Source organism: Ursus arctos, unplaced genomic scaffold (genome assembly GCF_023065955.2).
Source record: "Ursus arctos isolate Adak ecotype North America unplaced genomic scaffold, UrsArc2.0 scaffold_24, whole genome shotgun sequence".
Taxonomy (NCBI): Eukaryota; Metazoa; Chordata; class Mammalia; order Carnivora; family Ursidae; genus Ursus; species Ursus arctos.
In genome coordinates, this window is record NW_026622919.1 from 11569639 (window position 1) to 11584356 (window position 14718).

General features: G+C 44.7%; 1 protein-coding gene across 1 annotated transcript in view; it reads right to left on the reverse strand.

The window, feature by feature from the left end:
* Window positions 1–7263: 7263 nt before the first annotated feature.
* Window positions 7264–14718, reverse strand: part of GNA13 (G protein subunit alpha 13) — a 40507-nt gene continuing 33052 nt past the window's right edge. Inside the window, exon 4 of the mRNA XM_026512403.4 lies at window positions 7264–12862. Within this exon, the coding sequence (XP_026368188.1) occupies window positions 12290–12862 (573 nt within the window). The 3' untranslated portion in view covers window positions 7264–12289. The remainder of the gene's footprint in view (window positions 12863–14718) is intronic.

A 14718-nucleotide genomic window follows, 5' to 3' on the forward strand; every position in this document is an offset into this window, starting at 1 on the left:
CGAAATCAAAGGAAAAGGCAGCCCAGCAATTCTCTCGAAAGGTCATAATTTGGATTTGAAAGCTTGAGTGAAAACAGCGCCATGAGGTGTGTTCTGCGCGGGAACGGGCGGTTTGCACCTCCTTTTTTTTTTTTTTTTTAAGATTTTATTTATTTATTCGACAGAGATAGAGACAGCCAGTGAGAGAGGGAACACAGGCAGGGGGAGTGGGAGAGGAAGAAGCAGGCTCCTAGCGGAGGAGCCTGATGTGGGGCTCGATCCCATAACGCCGGGATCACGCCCTGAGCCGAAGGCAGTCGCTTAACCGCTGTGCCACCCAGGCGCCCCTGCACCTCCTGTGTTATTGAGCACAGACTCCGTCACAGAGAAGGATCAGGGGCAGGCTGGCGAGAGCGGGCAGCCCCGGGGGTTCGTGGTAACGAGGCCACTCGAGGACCGTGGCTGAGAGAAGAAGGCATCTTCATGTCATGGATTTGGCATAACTCAGCCCTTTGTGCCTGCGGTAGGGACCCCACTCAAGTCTAAGCTTTGAAGCTGTTTTACTGTTTACAACACCACCACCCCCCAAGGCCATGATGTCTTTCTTTTTTCTAGCTTTTTATTCTTCTTTATTTTTTTTTTAAGATTTTATTTACTTATTTGAGAGAGAGAAAGAGAGAGAGCCCAAGCAGGAGGAGCAGCAGAGGGAGAAGTAGATGCCCTGCTAAGCAGGGAGCCAGACGCAGGACTCGATCCCAGGACCCCAGGATCATGACATGAGCTGAAGGCAGACACTTAACTGACTGAGCCACCCAGGTGCTCCTCTAGCTTTTTATTCTGAAAAATTTCAACTTACACTAAATTTGCAGGAATAGCATCATGAATACTATTTTGCCACGGGCTTTGCCTGTCTGGCCCTCTCCGACTGTCTCTCAGGGCGAGTTCTTGCTTCTTCCATTTATAAGCTCCACCGACCCCCTGGCCTTTGCACATGCAGTACCCTCTGCCTAGAACTCCCTAGGACTTACTCATCTTTCGTCATAGCCTTTCCTATTTTTGTTTCATGTATTGGACAGTGAACTTCTTGGGGTGAGGATAGGGGGGATCTTTGTCCTCTTTACTTCTAGCACCTTACAGAAGACTGCTCAGTGAAATGGGCTTTCTCATTCCTAAGCCGTTCCATCCAGCCAGCATGCAGCCTATCCCCCTCCTCACATCCAGGTATGTGTAAGTCATCTGGGAAGGCCTTCTCTTCTAGAAAAGTCTCCCCAATTCCATCTTGATGGACTTATCTTTCTCTGAAGGCACACAGCAATTTATCTAGTTCCCTTGAGTGGTGTTTATTACTGTATATCTTGCTTTAATTATTCATGCATATATATTTTCTGTCCTGCTAGACTGTAAGCATCTTTTTTTTTTTAAGATTTATTTATTTATTTGAGAAAGAGAGAGAGCGTGAGCATGAGCAGGGGGAGGGGCAGAGGGAGAGAATCCCAAGCAGACTCCCACCGAGTGCAGAGCCTGATCTGGGGCTGGATCCCATGACCCATGACATCAGGATCTGAGCCGAAATCAAGCTTCGTGGACCGAGCCACCCAGGAGCCCCAAGACTCTAAGCATCTTCTATTCAATTCCGGAAGTGGCTCTCAGCATATTCCACTGTCATGAGAGCATTACTGCAATCTAATTTGGGAACAATGTCATCATCCCCCCAAAGAAGCTGTACCCGTTAGCAGCACTGCCTGTTTCCCCAGACAACCGTCAGTAGTTCTGTATCTACAGATTTGTCTATTCTGGACCTTTCCTATCAATGGAACTAGAGAATATGATTGTAAAGATGAAGCCTTTTGTGTCTGGCTTCTTTCACTTAACATAATGTTTTCTAGGTTCGTCTATCTTATAGCATGCGTCAGTACTTTATTCATTATATTAAATAATATTTCCTCGTATGGCTCTGCCACATTTCATGGAGTCATCATTTGCTGGGCATTTGGGCTATTCCCACTTTTCGTCTATTATCAATGATGCTGGTATAAACGTTCATGTACAAATTTTTGTATGGATGTATGTTTTCATTTCTCTGACTTATACCAAGGACAGAAATTGCTGGATCGTCTGGTAATTCCATATTTAACGTTTTGAAGAATGGACAGACTGTGTTCCAAAGGAGTTATATACTGTTTTACAATCCCACCAGTGAGGTCTGAGGGTTCCAATTTCTCTACATCCTCATCAACCCTTATGCCCATTCTTTAAAAACCCTCGTCATCTTAATTGGTGTAAAGTGGTACCTCACCGTGGTTTTGACTTGTATTGTCCTGATGGCCAATCACGTCGAGCATCTTTCCAGCTGCTTATTGAACGTTATTTGGACGTTGCTACAAAAACCTTGGTTACTTGAGGACTGGGCTAAAGATAAGTATCAAGTCACAGGCGGGTAAAAAACCTGAAGTTTGGTGGCCGAATGCCCTTGGGGTGCCACTCCCGGAGAGTTTTGAGCTGGCTTTTATAAATCATCATGAGGACATCCTTGGACATAAGCCCTATCCTGCTAGAGAATGTCCCTGGACACACAAACCTCATTGTAAAAAAAACCCTTAAATCTAGAAACAGAAGTAACACTAAAAGCTTCATTTTACAATGCAGACATAAAATCACTTTTGCTGTTTTTTTTTTATTACTAAGTGGATAAAATTATCTACCATCACATTTTGAGATATCTTCCCCATGTGGAGAATTATTCACACACTATCAGGGATCTGTGCAACATGGAATCAGTTTTAGACTTTTCTGTTCTGTCCTACGGTGCCTTGAATAAAGTGTGGTCCAACTCTCACGACAATCTGGAAGGTCTTCGAGGATGTTGGATTTATGAGGACATAGGTGGACTTCAGACCCACGCGCTGGTGTGTGGGAGAAAAAGTCAGGCTCTGAAGTCATCTGAGAGGCAAGCATCTGAAAACGAAATGGGTGTCATCATTGCTACTGTTCTCAGGACCGTTCACATCTCCAGTTTGGGCGAGAAGTTCTAGCAGAAAGATCTAGGCAGGCACTGAGTGAAATATGCAACTATTTAAAACAATTATCCTTGGGACTAATGCTAATGACCTGTCCCTGAATCATATACGGAGAAAACTGACTAGACAGAAATATCATCATTATTTATAGCAGTTGTGATCAAGGGGTAAGATTAGGGGTGGTTTTTCACCAAACATTTTTCGTAGTATATGAAAAAAAACTTATACCAAAAAAGGTGTTGAAAGAGAAGATGCTTAGAAGCCGCTGGATCCTTATCTCTGCACTGATCACTGAAAAAAGTGGTTCTTCGTGGAGAAAAAAAAAAAAAAAGCAGAAGATCAAGCTGGATTCAAGCCAATCCTGATGACATTCTGGTGACTGTTATGAGCTGAATGTTTGTCCTCCCCTCCCCCCACTCACGCGCTGGGACCCTAAGCCCAGTGTGACGGTATTTGGAGATGGGGACTTTGGTCATGACGGTGGAGCCCCGATGGATGGACCAGTACCTTTAGAAAAAGGGGCCAAGCAGCTCTTCCTGCCGGTGAGGAGCCAGCAGTCTGCAACGCCGAGCAGGGCCCCCCCAGAACCCCAGCGCGCTCGTGTCCTGATCTCGGACTTTCAGTCTGCAGACGGCGAGGAGCACAGTTTTGTCATCCGTGAGGCGCCCAGTCTGCAGTACTTTCTAGAGCAGGCTGAACTAAGATGGTGGTCATGGCACAAGTGAATCTGAAAGTGCCCATGACTTTCAGAGGCTGCCCGGTCCTGACTTTCAGTACCTCAGGAAGACTAACATGTTCTTGTGACGGGGAAGTGCCCCTTGAGGGCAGAATGCAGGGAAAAAACAACAAACCACCGGCGTCCATTTTCTCAAAACCTGTTGAGTTATCCGTAATGTCTTCAGAGAATTTTCCTCTTGCAATCCTCCTCTTTTTTTCCCCTTTTTTTTGAGGGGAAAAAAAAAGACCTTCTCATAGGAACTTTGTACTATATAGACTATAATATTCTTATATTCTTCCATAAACAATTTGTTACATGTTGGAATCTTCTAGAAGGCTTTCAAGAATCTGAATGTAGGCAAGAACACGGAGGCCATTACTCAGTCAGATCGGCCGTCGAATCAGGTCCCTCCTGAAGCTAGTGACAGTCGACTCAGAAGCCACTTCTCCACAGTCTGGCTTCCCTTGGTGGCGAGTCTCCTGAGAAGGGGTCGCCGTGTTGGTCACTCTCACGGGCAGTCAGGGGTGTCCGACGGGCTCTCGGGGAGCTTAGCAGGAGCCTCTGCAGAGCAAGGATGCGTTCCTATCACCGTCAGGAGAGGGGCGAGATGGGAACGGGAAAAGCTCGAGGACAAGAGGGAAGGCTTGAAGAGCCCCGGGAGGGGAGTAAGAAGGGACAGGGTCACAGGAGGGAAGGTGCTCCTGGTCTCGGGGGGGATGGGAAGCCCGTGGTCTTCTTCAGGGCCGGGCTTGAAGACAGCAGGGTCTGGCCTGGGGCAAAGCGAGCGGACAGAAGGGGGTGGGGGAAGGCCGGCGCTGGGCGAATTGGGTGAAGACGGTGGAAAGGAGGCTCGTTGGCAAGGGAGGCTGACGCCAGATGCCTTGAACGTCGGGCAGGGGGGCTGAACGGAACTGCGTCCCGTGGGCTGCAGACAGGGTCAGGCGGTCCGGTGCGCCTGCGGGAACCGTGCTCTTCGTGTCCGCCCAGCTCTCAGCCTGGCCAGTCGTCCTCCCCTTCACGCTGATCCGGAGCATCTTTCCCCAGACCGCAAACCCGCTGCGCGCGTGCAAGGACGGCACGTACGGAATTACCTCTAATATGTGACGTCACCAGTGTCGCCCAGCCATAGGGGCTGTGAGGCGCTTTTTACTCCGGAGGAAGTTCTGACGAACTCGTTCTGCCGTGAAAATAAACCAGCTGGTGAAATCCCACGAGGCTGACAAGCGTTGGGATGGTCCGTGCAGAATCCTAGAAAAATAAAGAAACCCAACTATACATTTTCACTCCCAAGGTCAGCAGTTTGACCTTCAGTTTCATCTTATAAGCATGTTCTCCCTCTTCTGCGATGTTCGACCTGGACGGAAATTCAAAGCTGCAGTGTAATTAATTAATTACAAAAGAATGACCAACTTTTAAAAAGACTTCGTGGCTTCCATTTTCCTATCACGTACCTCCACGGGTAAAGAACACCCAGCACCCTCCTCCACTCAGAATAAATGTTAATTCTGGACACAACTTCCCTCCATAGTCTTTTGGCCGACAGAGAAGCTTCACGCAGCTGCCTTGAATGGTTAGTTTGTATCGAAGCCTTGTTTGAGCCTTTTGTCGTCTCGGTGCACTTGAAAAGGGACCCTTGTGAAATCGAGCTGCACAGTGTTTTCGTAGATGCTCCTTACTGCAACTGCAGTACTGTATTTCGGTTGCCCCACTCATTTCTAAGGAAAAATTACAGCATATATTTTAAAACACTGCCCTTGGCCATTTGTTTTTTTGAGGATTTGCCAGATTTTCCATCACCAAAACAAACCTCTGGTTTAACCTATGAACTCTGAGTTTCCGGCCTTCTTGAAACCAAAGTCTCTCTTTTCTCTTCCTATAACCCACACTGTGGGCAAGGGAACAGGTCATTTTGAGAGTGTCTCATGCCAGTTAACCATGATGGTGCCAAAACATTTTACTGGACAGTACAGGAGTCTCAGCAATTTCTTTGACAAAGGGATGTTCTTTTTTTCCAACAAGAGCAGGAAAAAGTTTGTTGTTCTTTATTTTTTTTTTTTTTAAGACTTCTTGACTTCTTTTGGGGATTCAAATGCTTGTGAGTTTAATTTCAATTTTAAAAGATCTTAAATCTTTCAAAGAAAGCCTTTAATGACCTGTTTTCAAGGTACATTTGTAGATATTTGTAGACTTGTAGATATTTCTCAGTCCAAATCTTTCTATCTCCGTTTTTCTTGGGACCAACAGTGAAACTGATGTTCAAAGTGAGACCTTGGAACAGAATGTTTCTTTGCCGCTAAGGCCTGGAGCCAGCCAGTCTGGGGCAGGGCCATGGTCACCGAACCTTTATTCACACCTGCTGTACGATTCTGGTTGTGGGGAAAGGCCCTTCATTACACTTTGGGGAGGTACATGCTGTTTTCGATATATGCCAGTTAAGCAAAAGTATGACCATGCCAAAAGTTAACAACTTCTTATTTAGGGGCAATTGTGAAGGGAAAAGATGGGTGGTATGTCAGGTAGGATTTGATGAGGATGGTGCTTTATCTCTGCGGTCCCCCAAACACATAACCGAGTCTGATCACGAGAACCACAAGCAGACAGATCCCAACAGAGGGGCCGTCTACAAAATAGCCGATCAGTGTTCCTTCTCAAACCTGCCAAGGTCATCAAAAACAAGGAACATCTGAGAACCTGTAATAGCCAAGAGGAGCCGAAGAACACAGGACAATTCCAGATGTATTCTGGAACAGAGAGGGACATCGGGGAACAACTAAGGAAATTGGAATGAAATGTGGGCTTTAGTTAAAGTCTCAGGGGCGCCTGGGTGGTTCAGTCGTTAAGCGTCTGCCTTTGGCTCAGGGCGTGATCCCAGGGTCCTGGGATTGAGCCCCGCATCGGGCTCCCTGCTCTGCTGGGAGCCTGCTTCTTCCTCTCCCACTCCCCCTTCTTGTGTTCCCTCTCTCACTGGCTATCAAATAAATAAAATCTTAAAAAAAAAAAAAAGTCTCAGTACTGGTTTGTTAATGACAAATGTACCAGACTAAGGGAAGAGCTAATAATGGGAGCAACTGTTTAAAGGGTGTAGTGTATTGGGGAACTTATGACCCTTGCAATTTTTCTGTAAATCACGATCTAAAATAAGGTTTGTTGAAACAAGAAAAATGAGTGGTAATACGTGGGCTTGTTTTTAAAACACCGTTTCTGTCACAATAGACCTCTAACAGCGTTACTCCCGCCCGTGGACAAATCACAGCTCCAAACACCCTAGTGCGGTTTAAGCAATCTTAAGAGGAGTGGAAAGGAGTGGCTCCCCTTCCCCCATTCCCGTGGCCAAACGTATTAAGTGTCTGCGAGCTTCCTTGGATGAAGTCCACGCATCCCCATCTTTAGTTAAGGACAAGTTTACAGATTAATAGGAAGGTTAAATATTGCTGATCTGCTGAGAGATTTCAGTGCTTTAAGTCACTAGGTTTTGCTTTTCAAACTAAGTATCTGCTTTGCACTTTACATTTACCAAGCCTTTGGTTTAAATAACATCGTGGTATTGAATAGTTTATAAATGTTTATTAAATGTCAGTAATTTTTACAAAGCAAATATTAATAGCAAGAGGCAAAATTTTTGCAAAATATGTACAAAAGTAAAAGCCTTCATGACTAGCAACTCATTGCATAAAATCAAACCATTCTTTCCACTTTCAGACCTTCCTTTAGAAATAATTTATTGCCAATCCTGAACTAAAGCACTGACCGAAAAAAGAAATTTACAACATCAGATAACGTGCTTCTTAGTTCCTGGAAAGTTATAAAAAGATATAATACGTATAAAAAATCCTAAGCCACGAATACTTTTTTACAAAGCTAATATAAATCATGTTTTGTTGGGTACAGCATCTGTGAGGTTGTTACAAAATACACTTTTTGATAAGGGCTTCTTGTGGTGAATGAGCTCTCATCACAGTAGAGTGGGACAGAAAAGCCATTTAAAACATGTTGCCATTCTGCTTTCAAGTAAGAGGTAAAGAGAGAGTAAATGGTGTAGTTTGTTGCATTGTTACATATACTTTCCAAGGATTAATCCTTACCCGCCCCCTCTGTTCCCCTTGGTACCATCAAAAGGGCATAACTGAGGACACACGTATCACTTACTATGGCAAGAAATACCATAAACAAGCTTCCTAAATAGAAACCCAAATCAGATACCCAGGAAGTGGCATATTTCTACCACGACATCCACAGAGTGAAAATGTATGCATAGTGGGTCCTAGCATACTTTGATCTGGAAATTTTTTTATCAACAGCAGATCCGGATAGGTCCCCCAACCTCCCATCAACCCAGAAAATATTGTGCCGTCATTCCCTCTTTTTGTTCCATATGAGCTCTGGCATTGGAAATCAGGTGGTTGGACCCGGACGCCCCAAGAATGAACATACTCACTTACGTGCTAACTACACATTCAAGGACAGACACAAGAATGCTAGTGGTACAAACATTGTACTTCAGATGCCGTTAATAATCACTCACCAGCCTAAGGCTAACATGGCCTTGATGGGACTTGAAAAAGCCATGAAGTCCGACCTGTTTAAAATGTTCAGGTGTAGACTTATACTTCAATTTCTAGTATAAATTTATCAAGTCCTAACCTCGTACCATAAAACAATGCATATGTATCATACCTTTGCCTTATTTGGACTGTGGAGACCCATACACACCCGCTCTCGTACAATCTCCCCTCCCCCCAACCCCCGGTCCTCATGCTTTTCTAGGCTGAAAGGCCAGCCTGCATCCTATCAATAAAAGAAAATCAGTCCGTACAGGGAAGCGGCACACCACGTGCATATCCGACGGATGGAACCGAACATGCGGAAATGATGGGAAAGCGATGGGGAAGGACCAAGTCAAACTTCCGCCTGAAAAAGGCACAGGCAAACTTTCTGTGCTTGATTCCTTCAATTCAACTAAAAGCAATAAAAAGGTAACAGAGCGACTTTCTCTAGATTTATTGGGGAGTTTGTTACAAATGTTTGAGCTTTACAGGCATGATTTCATGGATTCGAACAAGAAATTAAGAGTTAACACTGATCTTTAGCCTTCTTATTACACGGACAGAAATAACATTGCTACAAATTGCAATGGAGAGAGACTTGTTTCAAATGGCTTGGTTTGGGGTTTTGTCTAAATGGATCATTACATAATGAAAGCACCAATTTGAGGCCTTCTTGAATAGTGATTTGAATTTCAGAACATAACAGAACATGACTTGGTAACTTTATTCTTCACATAAATAAGGCATAACCGGGTTATGTGTACTAAGGCTGGAAATACATTTGTATCAAAAGCATAAATACAAGTACTTGGGTACAGGCTGGAAGTTCAGATTTACTCATGTTCTCTTACAAAAAAATGGCAGGGCGTATGATTTCCGTTGCATCTCAATCAATACTTCTAACCATTTCTGGTACTGATGTACTCTGACTTCCTGCTACTTTAAACCAACGCCACCAGCTGAAAAAAGGATTTCCCTAAACCACCTCAACTTGAGAGATTAACCAGAGGACCTTCACTGTGTAAGACGCGCCGGTGCCGCTTCAAAGAGAACAGAGCAGACCCGGGCGATCGCTGCCATTCCCCTGGCCTTCTCGCTGCGGTTGCCGTCCAGCTCCTGGGCGCCTTTGCCCACAGCAACGCTGCAGCGACGACCTCGCGGACCTACGATGTTTGACAGAAATCAACGATTCGGGGTTATGAGAAAAATAACATTGAAGTGGCAGAGGCAAGCCTTACATGATGTGGGCCCTCGGAAAACATCCGGCAAAACCTTCTCCTTATAAAAAAATCAAGGCCTACCTTTGTGGTGTTCTCCGATTTATAAGGCAACTCTGTATAGTATACGTTTCTTCAAGGCCAATGAGGGCACTTTCGTGACATTTCTTAAGAATTCAATGAGAAGACATTTGGATTTAGGAACACAATGTAATAAGAGAATTAGGCACATTTTATTCCAAATCATAATCATGAAGACTTAAAAAAGCAAACAGACCAAAGAACTTTAAACCACTTTTTTAGAGATGAGGGGAAATTGGCATAGTGACAGCAATGAGCACCTTCTCAATTTGGTTCAGGAAATTTCATCTCCTTCTTCATATAGTGGTATTTCAAAAGGATCTAGCTTTCATAATTCAGGTATTAAGACTCCTTCAAATGGTTTTAAAATACAGTCGACAGGAAATGTGAGCCAAAGCCTTCAGATGCAGCCTCACGCTTCCGCTGTCTAAACAAGCCTGCCATTCAGGACAAGTAATCTGCTGCCTCAAAGTAGAGTCTAGATTTTATTTTAAAAGAACGTTGAGACATGTGAGACATCACAAACATCAGGAAAGAAAATCACAAATACCCAAACTAATACCACATCTATTTGGTGTTTGAACATTTCTTGGTGGTCGTCAAAATGGAACAACTTGGTGACTGCTGCTTTGTCAGGCGGTATGTATGGTTTATATCACGGATCTAAAACATAACTTAAATAAGACTAAGTTTCCTTGGTGTACAGGGAACTTCCTTTAGCCTTCACTGGAGTTCAATGGTTTGAGCCATTCGGTTAAACTGTTTTGAGTAATTTACACATAGACTCTCCAGCAAGAAGTCCAAATGTCACTGTGCACGCATTCAGACATTCACTAGCACTGAAGTTATTCTAATTCTGTGAATTTAAAATTTAAACACTATATTCTTTTTGGCAAGAAGCACTGGATGTAGAACTAGTCAAACATGCATGAACTATATACTACGAAGGCCTGCGTTATGATGCTGGGCTATGTGTCTGTAGCTCGAGGATGACCAAGGCGTGGACACACTGCAAGTTACTATGGATAAAATGATGGTGGAAGTTCAAATGCAAGATAAGTCAGGAATGGTTAAGAACAATCCCTGGTTAGCTCCTTGAAAAGCCCTACTCGCACTAGACAGCAGACAGACCAAGAGCCAGGGTCTTGGAAAAAGGCTGCGTGATCTGTAATGTTGGCCAATCTTTCAAGGACCTTCTAGCCAATGGAATACCTGAGAACACAGCTCTACAGTAAAGTGACAGATATCACAGTCTTAATCACAATTTTCAGGAAAAAGGAGAAAAGCTGTCAGATTTTCCCAACTGTCACTGGCCCTGGACACTTGCTTCTCCAGGCCCGGTCTAACACCACACACAACCCGGCAGGCGGCATTCACTCAGTACTGCGAACCAGCCCCTCTGAGGAGCTCCCCATGACCACACTGTCATCACACGGCTGGCTCAAGGGTACACTTTCATCTCAGAAGTGGTGAGGAGAGGTCAAATGTAATCATCTTTCGGTGTGAACTAAAAAAACTACGACTTATTCTTAAAAGTATCCTCAAGACATTAAAAATGTACCTCAGTAAAGCCAGAATTTCATACGCAATAATGATAAAAACATGTACGTGTATCTTAGAGACACACCAAGAATGAACAGGAATCTCTAGTAATGCCTTCTTGAGTCGTTTGACAGGAAAACACTGCCCTTGGCAAGCTCCAAATAAACACGAACTCCAGTAAATGCCACAGCTGGAGCTGATGGGAACAGACAGGAGAACAAAAGAAAGATGTCGGTGATGGCAGAATGCTTCTCTGCGCTGAGGACCCGAATCCCCCGAGACAGGACATGCAAGTCTGAGCGTAAAGCATGTAACATCCTGGAAAGGGTACGTTTATTCAGAAAGCTCTGTTATCAAGTGACTTGCAATTTTTCTGGTTGCTGCTATGGCCAGAATGTTTCCCGTATGGCACACTTAGTACATGATATTTAAAGATGAAAAGGGCACATTATATTTCACTCATCACTTTGCATCAAATACTCTGTAGGGCACTGGCTTGCCTCTTGCTCCCCTCCCCCTGCCCCCGTACCATTTGTGAACCTCCCTTAGCATCAGACCAGGAATCCTTATGTAAACTGTAAAACACTAAGAACATTACCTTCAGAAACCACAGAAATTTTAAAACTAAACAACTGTCACTATATAAGCAATTAAAAACACACGAAGGCTAAATCTGGGTAAAGCTATAGAATGCCAGTCCCAAGATCAGACTTTTTTTCCATAGCCCTTTCCAACAAGGTCACCATAAAGCTAGGCACAAGTGTCGCTGCCGTGCACAGGGCAGATAAAAGGGACCTTGCCCGTTTTAGAACTGAATATCCTTAACTTCATACCAATAAAGATTCGAGGACACCTTCCACACTTGGCACTACAAGATTCAGGCTGAGAGGTGGAAAAAGCCGAAGCCTGAACTCTATCTAGTCAGAGGTTTGGCAGGAAACTACAACCCCTCAAAGGGAAGCCACAGTGAAAAGATCAAAGGCTGAATGTCAACAGGTATCGGCGATGTGTTATTCAGCAGCTTTCGGCCACAAACCGAAGTCCGCAGAAGGAGGACTAAGATTTCCAAGAAGTTAAACTCAGAATCAAGGTTTTTCTAATTCCTGTTGTAAACTGCTATTTTAAAAAACACAACAAAACAGAAAACAATCAAAAGGACAGAAGGTACTGAAACGGCCAGTCTTTTGTACGTCACTGTAGCATGAGCTGCTTGAGGTTGTCGTGAAGAATGGTGTCCTTCACGTCGCGGAAAACGAGGCGGATGTTCTCCGTGTTGATAGCAGTGGTGAAGTGGTGGTACAAAGGCTTCTGCTGCTGGTCCCGGCGTTTGTTCCGGAAACATTCCACCAGGAATTTTTGGACGTCTCTTAAGCAGTGGGGATCCCCTTCAAATTCTAAGAAATAGTCTTTGATGCTCACAATTTGCACTTTCTCCTCAAGCAAATCTGTCTTGTTTAAGAAGAGAATTATGGAGACGTTGCTGAAAACCCGGTTATTGACGATTGTTTCAAAAATGTTCAGAGATTCTGTAAGGCGATTGGTCAGTCGGTCTTCCATAAGCACCTGGTCAAACTCGCTTGAGGAAACAAGGAAAAGTATTGACGTCACGCTGTCGAAGCATTCGAACCATCGTTTTCTCTCTGATCTTTGACCACCCACATCAACCATTTTGAAAGGAACATTTTTGATTTCAAAGTCGTACTCATGAATGCCTTTGGTGGGTCTTCTGGCAAGCAGAATATCTTGTTGTGATGGAATGTAATCCTGGAAAAGAAAAAAAACTGCTTTACATTCAGTAACCCAGACGTAATTAAAGTCTAATGAACTAACTGGCTGAGTGAACTAACAAACTTACCTTTTTATTTATTTACTTTTTAAAAAGATTTTATTAAAAACTTTGAGAGAGAGCGAGCATGCCAGCATGAGCAGGGGGAAGGGGAGAGGGACAAGCAGACTCCCTGATAGGCAGAGAGCCCGGATGCAGATGCAGATGTGGGCAGGGCTCGATTCCAGGACCAGGACCCCGAGATCAGAGATCATGACCTGAGCTGAGGTCAGACGCTCAACTGACTGAGCCAACCATGCGCCCCACAAACTTATCTTTTTAATGACCTCTCCTGGCTGCATTAAAGCGTCAGTACTATTCTCATTACAGAACACCAAGATATATTAAAATGTTAGGGTAGCAAGACTGGTTCAAATTCTACGTTTTTTACTCCTGCAATGCCTGCAGACTGAAGTCTTCCCCACCAGGTGCCCCATCGCCCCGCCCACCGCCGTGTAGCCACCTTTACTGTCACTCCTCACCGACCCCCCCTCCGCTCCGCCCGGAGACCTCACTGCTCACTCACCCACCTGCTGCTTGCCTCTCTGTGAAAAGCCAGGAGGGCTGAAATGCCAATTCCCCAAGGTTGCCTCCCAGGGCAAGGTTCTGCCTAACTCTCTCTAGCTCATTCTACACGCTCCTTTCCTGGGCCCCACCTTCACAACGAAGAGCTCCCACAACGGTCGCTCCACATGACCACCGCGGCCACAGCACGCGCGTGGCAAACGCCGCTTCTACTGCAGCCAACGCACTGCATTTACTTGGGTTGCCTCCCAGGTTTGCTTCCAGGGTCCAGCCCAAGCAGCTGTGCTCCTGCTTCTCACCTCCGGCACGAGTAGTCGCTCTGTCAGCGCCTCGGCCCCTGAAGTGAAGGTGACCACAGGGGGCCGAGCGGCCTCAGGGGGAGCGCTTATGCAAAGACCCCTGCCTTCTCTGTGAATGGGACCAGTCAGCTCCGAGACCCCGGACAGACAGAAGCTGCCGGTCTCCCGAGTCACCGGCTACCCCGGACGGCGGGCTTCCGGACGCGGTATAACTGGTTCTTTCTTCTCAGGCTACTGTTCTTCCAGAATGTTGACTTAGCTCTTTGGCAACATGGAACAGGAGAGCTTTTTAATGCTCATCGTCCAGGTCAAAATATTTGTTTTAAATCAAGGCAAGATTCTAAAACAACGCTGATTGTTATAATGCTGTATTTTATGCTTTTCCAAATAGTGTAATATAATTTTGAAATTTCAGTACAATGTGATTATTTCCTCAAAATGGTGCAATGGAGTTAAGAATAAAAAAAAAAAAGGAGGCAGGTCTCAGTTACCTGAAATCCACAACCGTTTATTAAACAATGCTAGGCCTTCATAAAACATGTTAGTGTTTCCAGGCCTCCTTTTAGCTTTTGTTCACATACTTAACTACTTTACCTATAATCAGCACACCCACACAATTTGCAGCCTGCCCCTACTTTTTTGCTTAACGTCTCACCATCAACTGTTACACATGCTGATACGGTTGTGTTTCGCCTCAGAGGAGTATAAATAAATATGCCCAATGAATGAACGTACTGTAATTTACATAAACATTCCCCGACTAGTGTTCACTAAAGTTGTTTCCAATTTTTTACTTTAATAAAAATTCTGCAACTAAAATTCTCACACACATGTTCCCTCCCCCTCCCCCCCCTTTCGACTACTTCCTGAGACTAAACAACCAGGAATAAGATCATGAGGTCAAAGGTTATGAACATTTTGATGACCCTGGACACTTACAGCCCAACTGCTTTCCAGAAACGCCGTGCGTA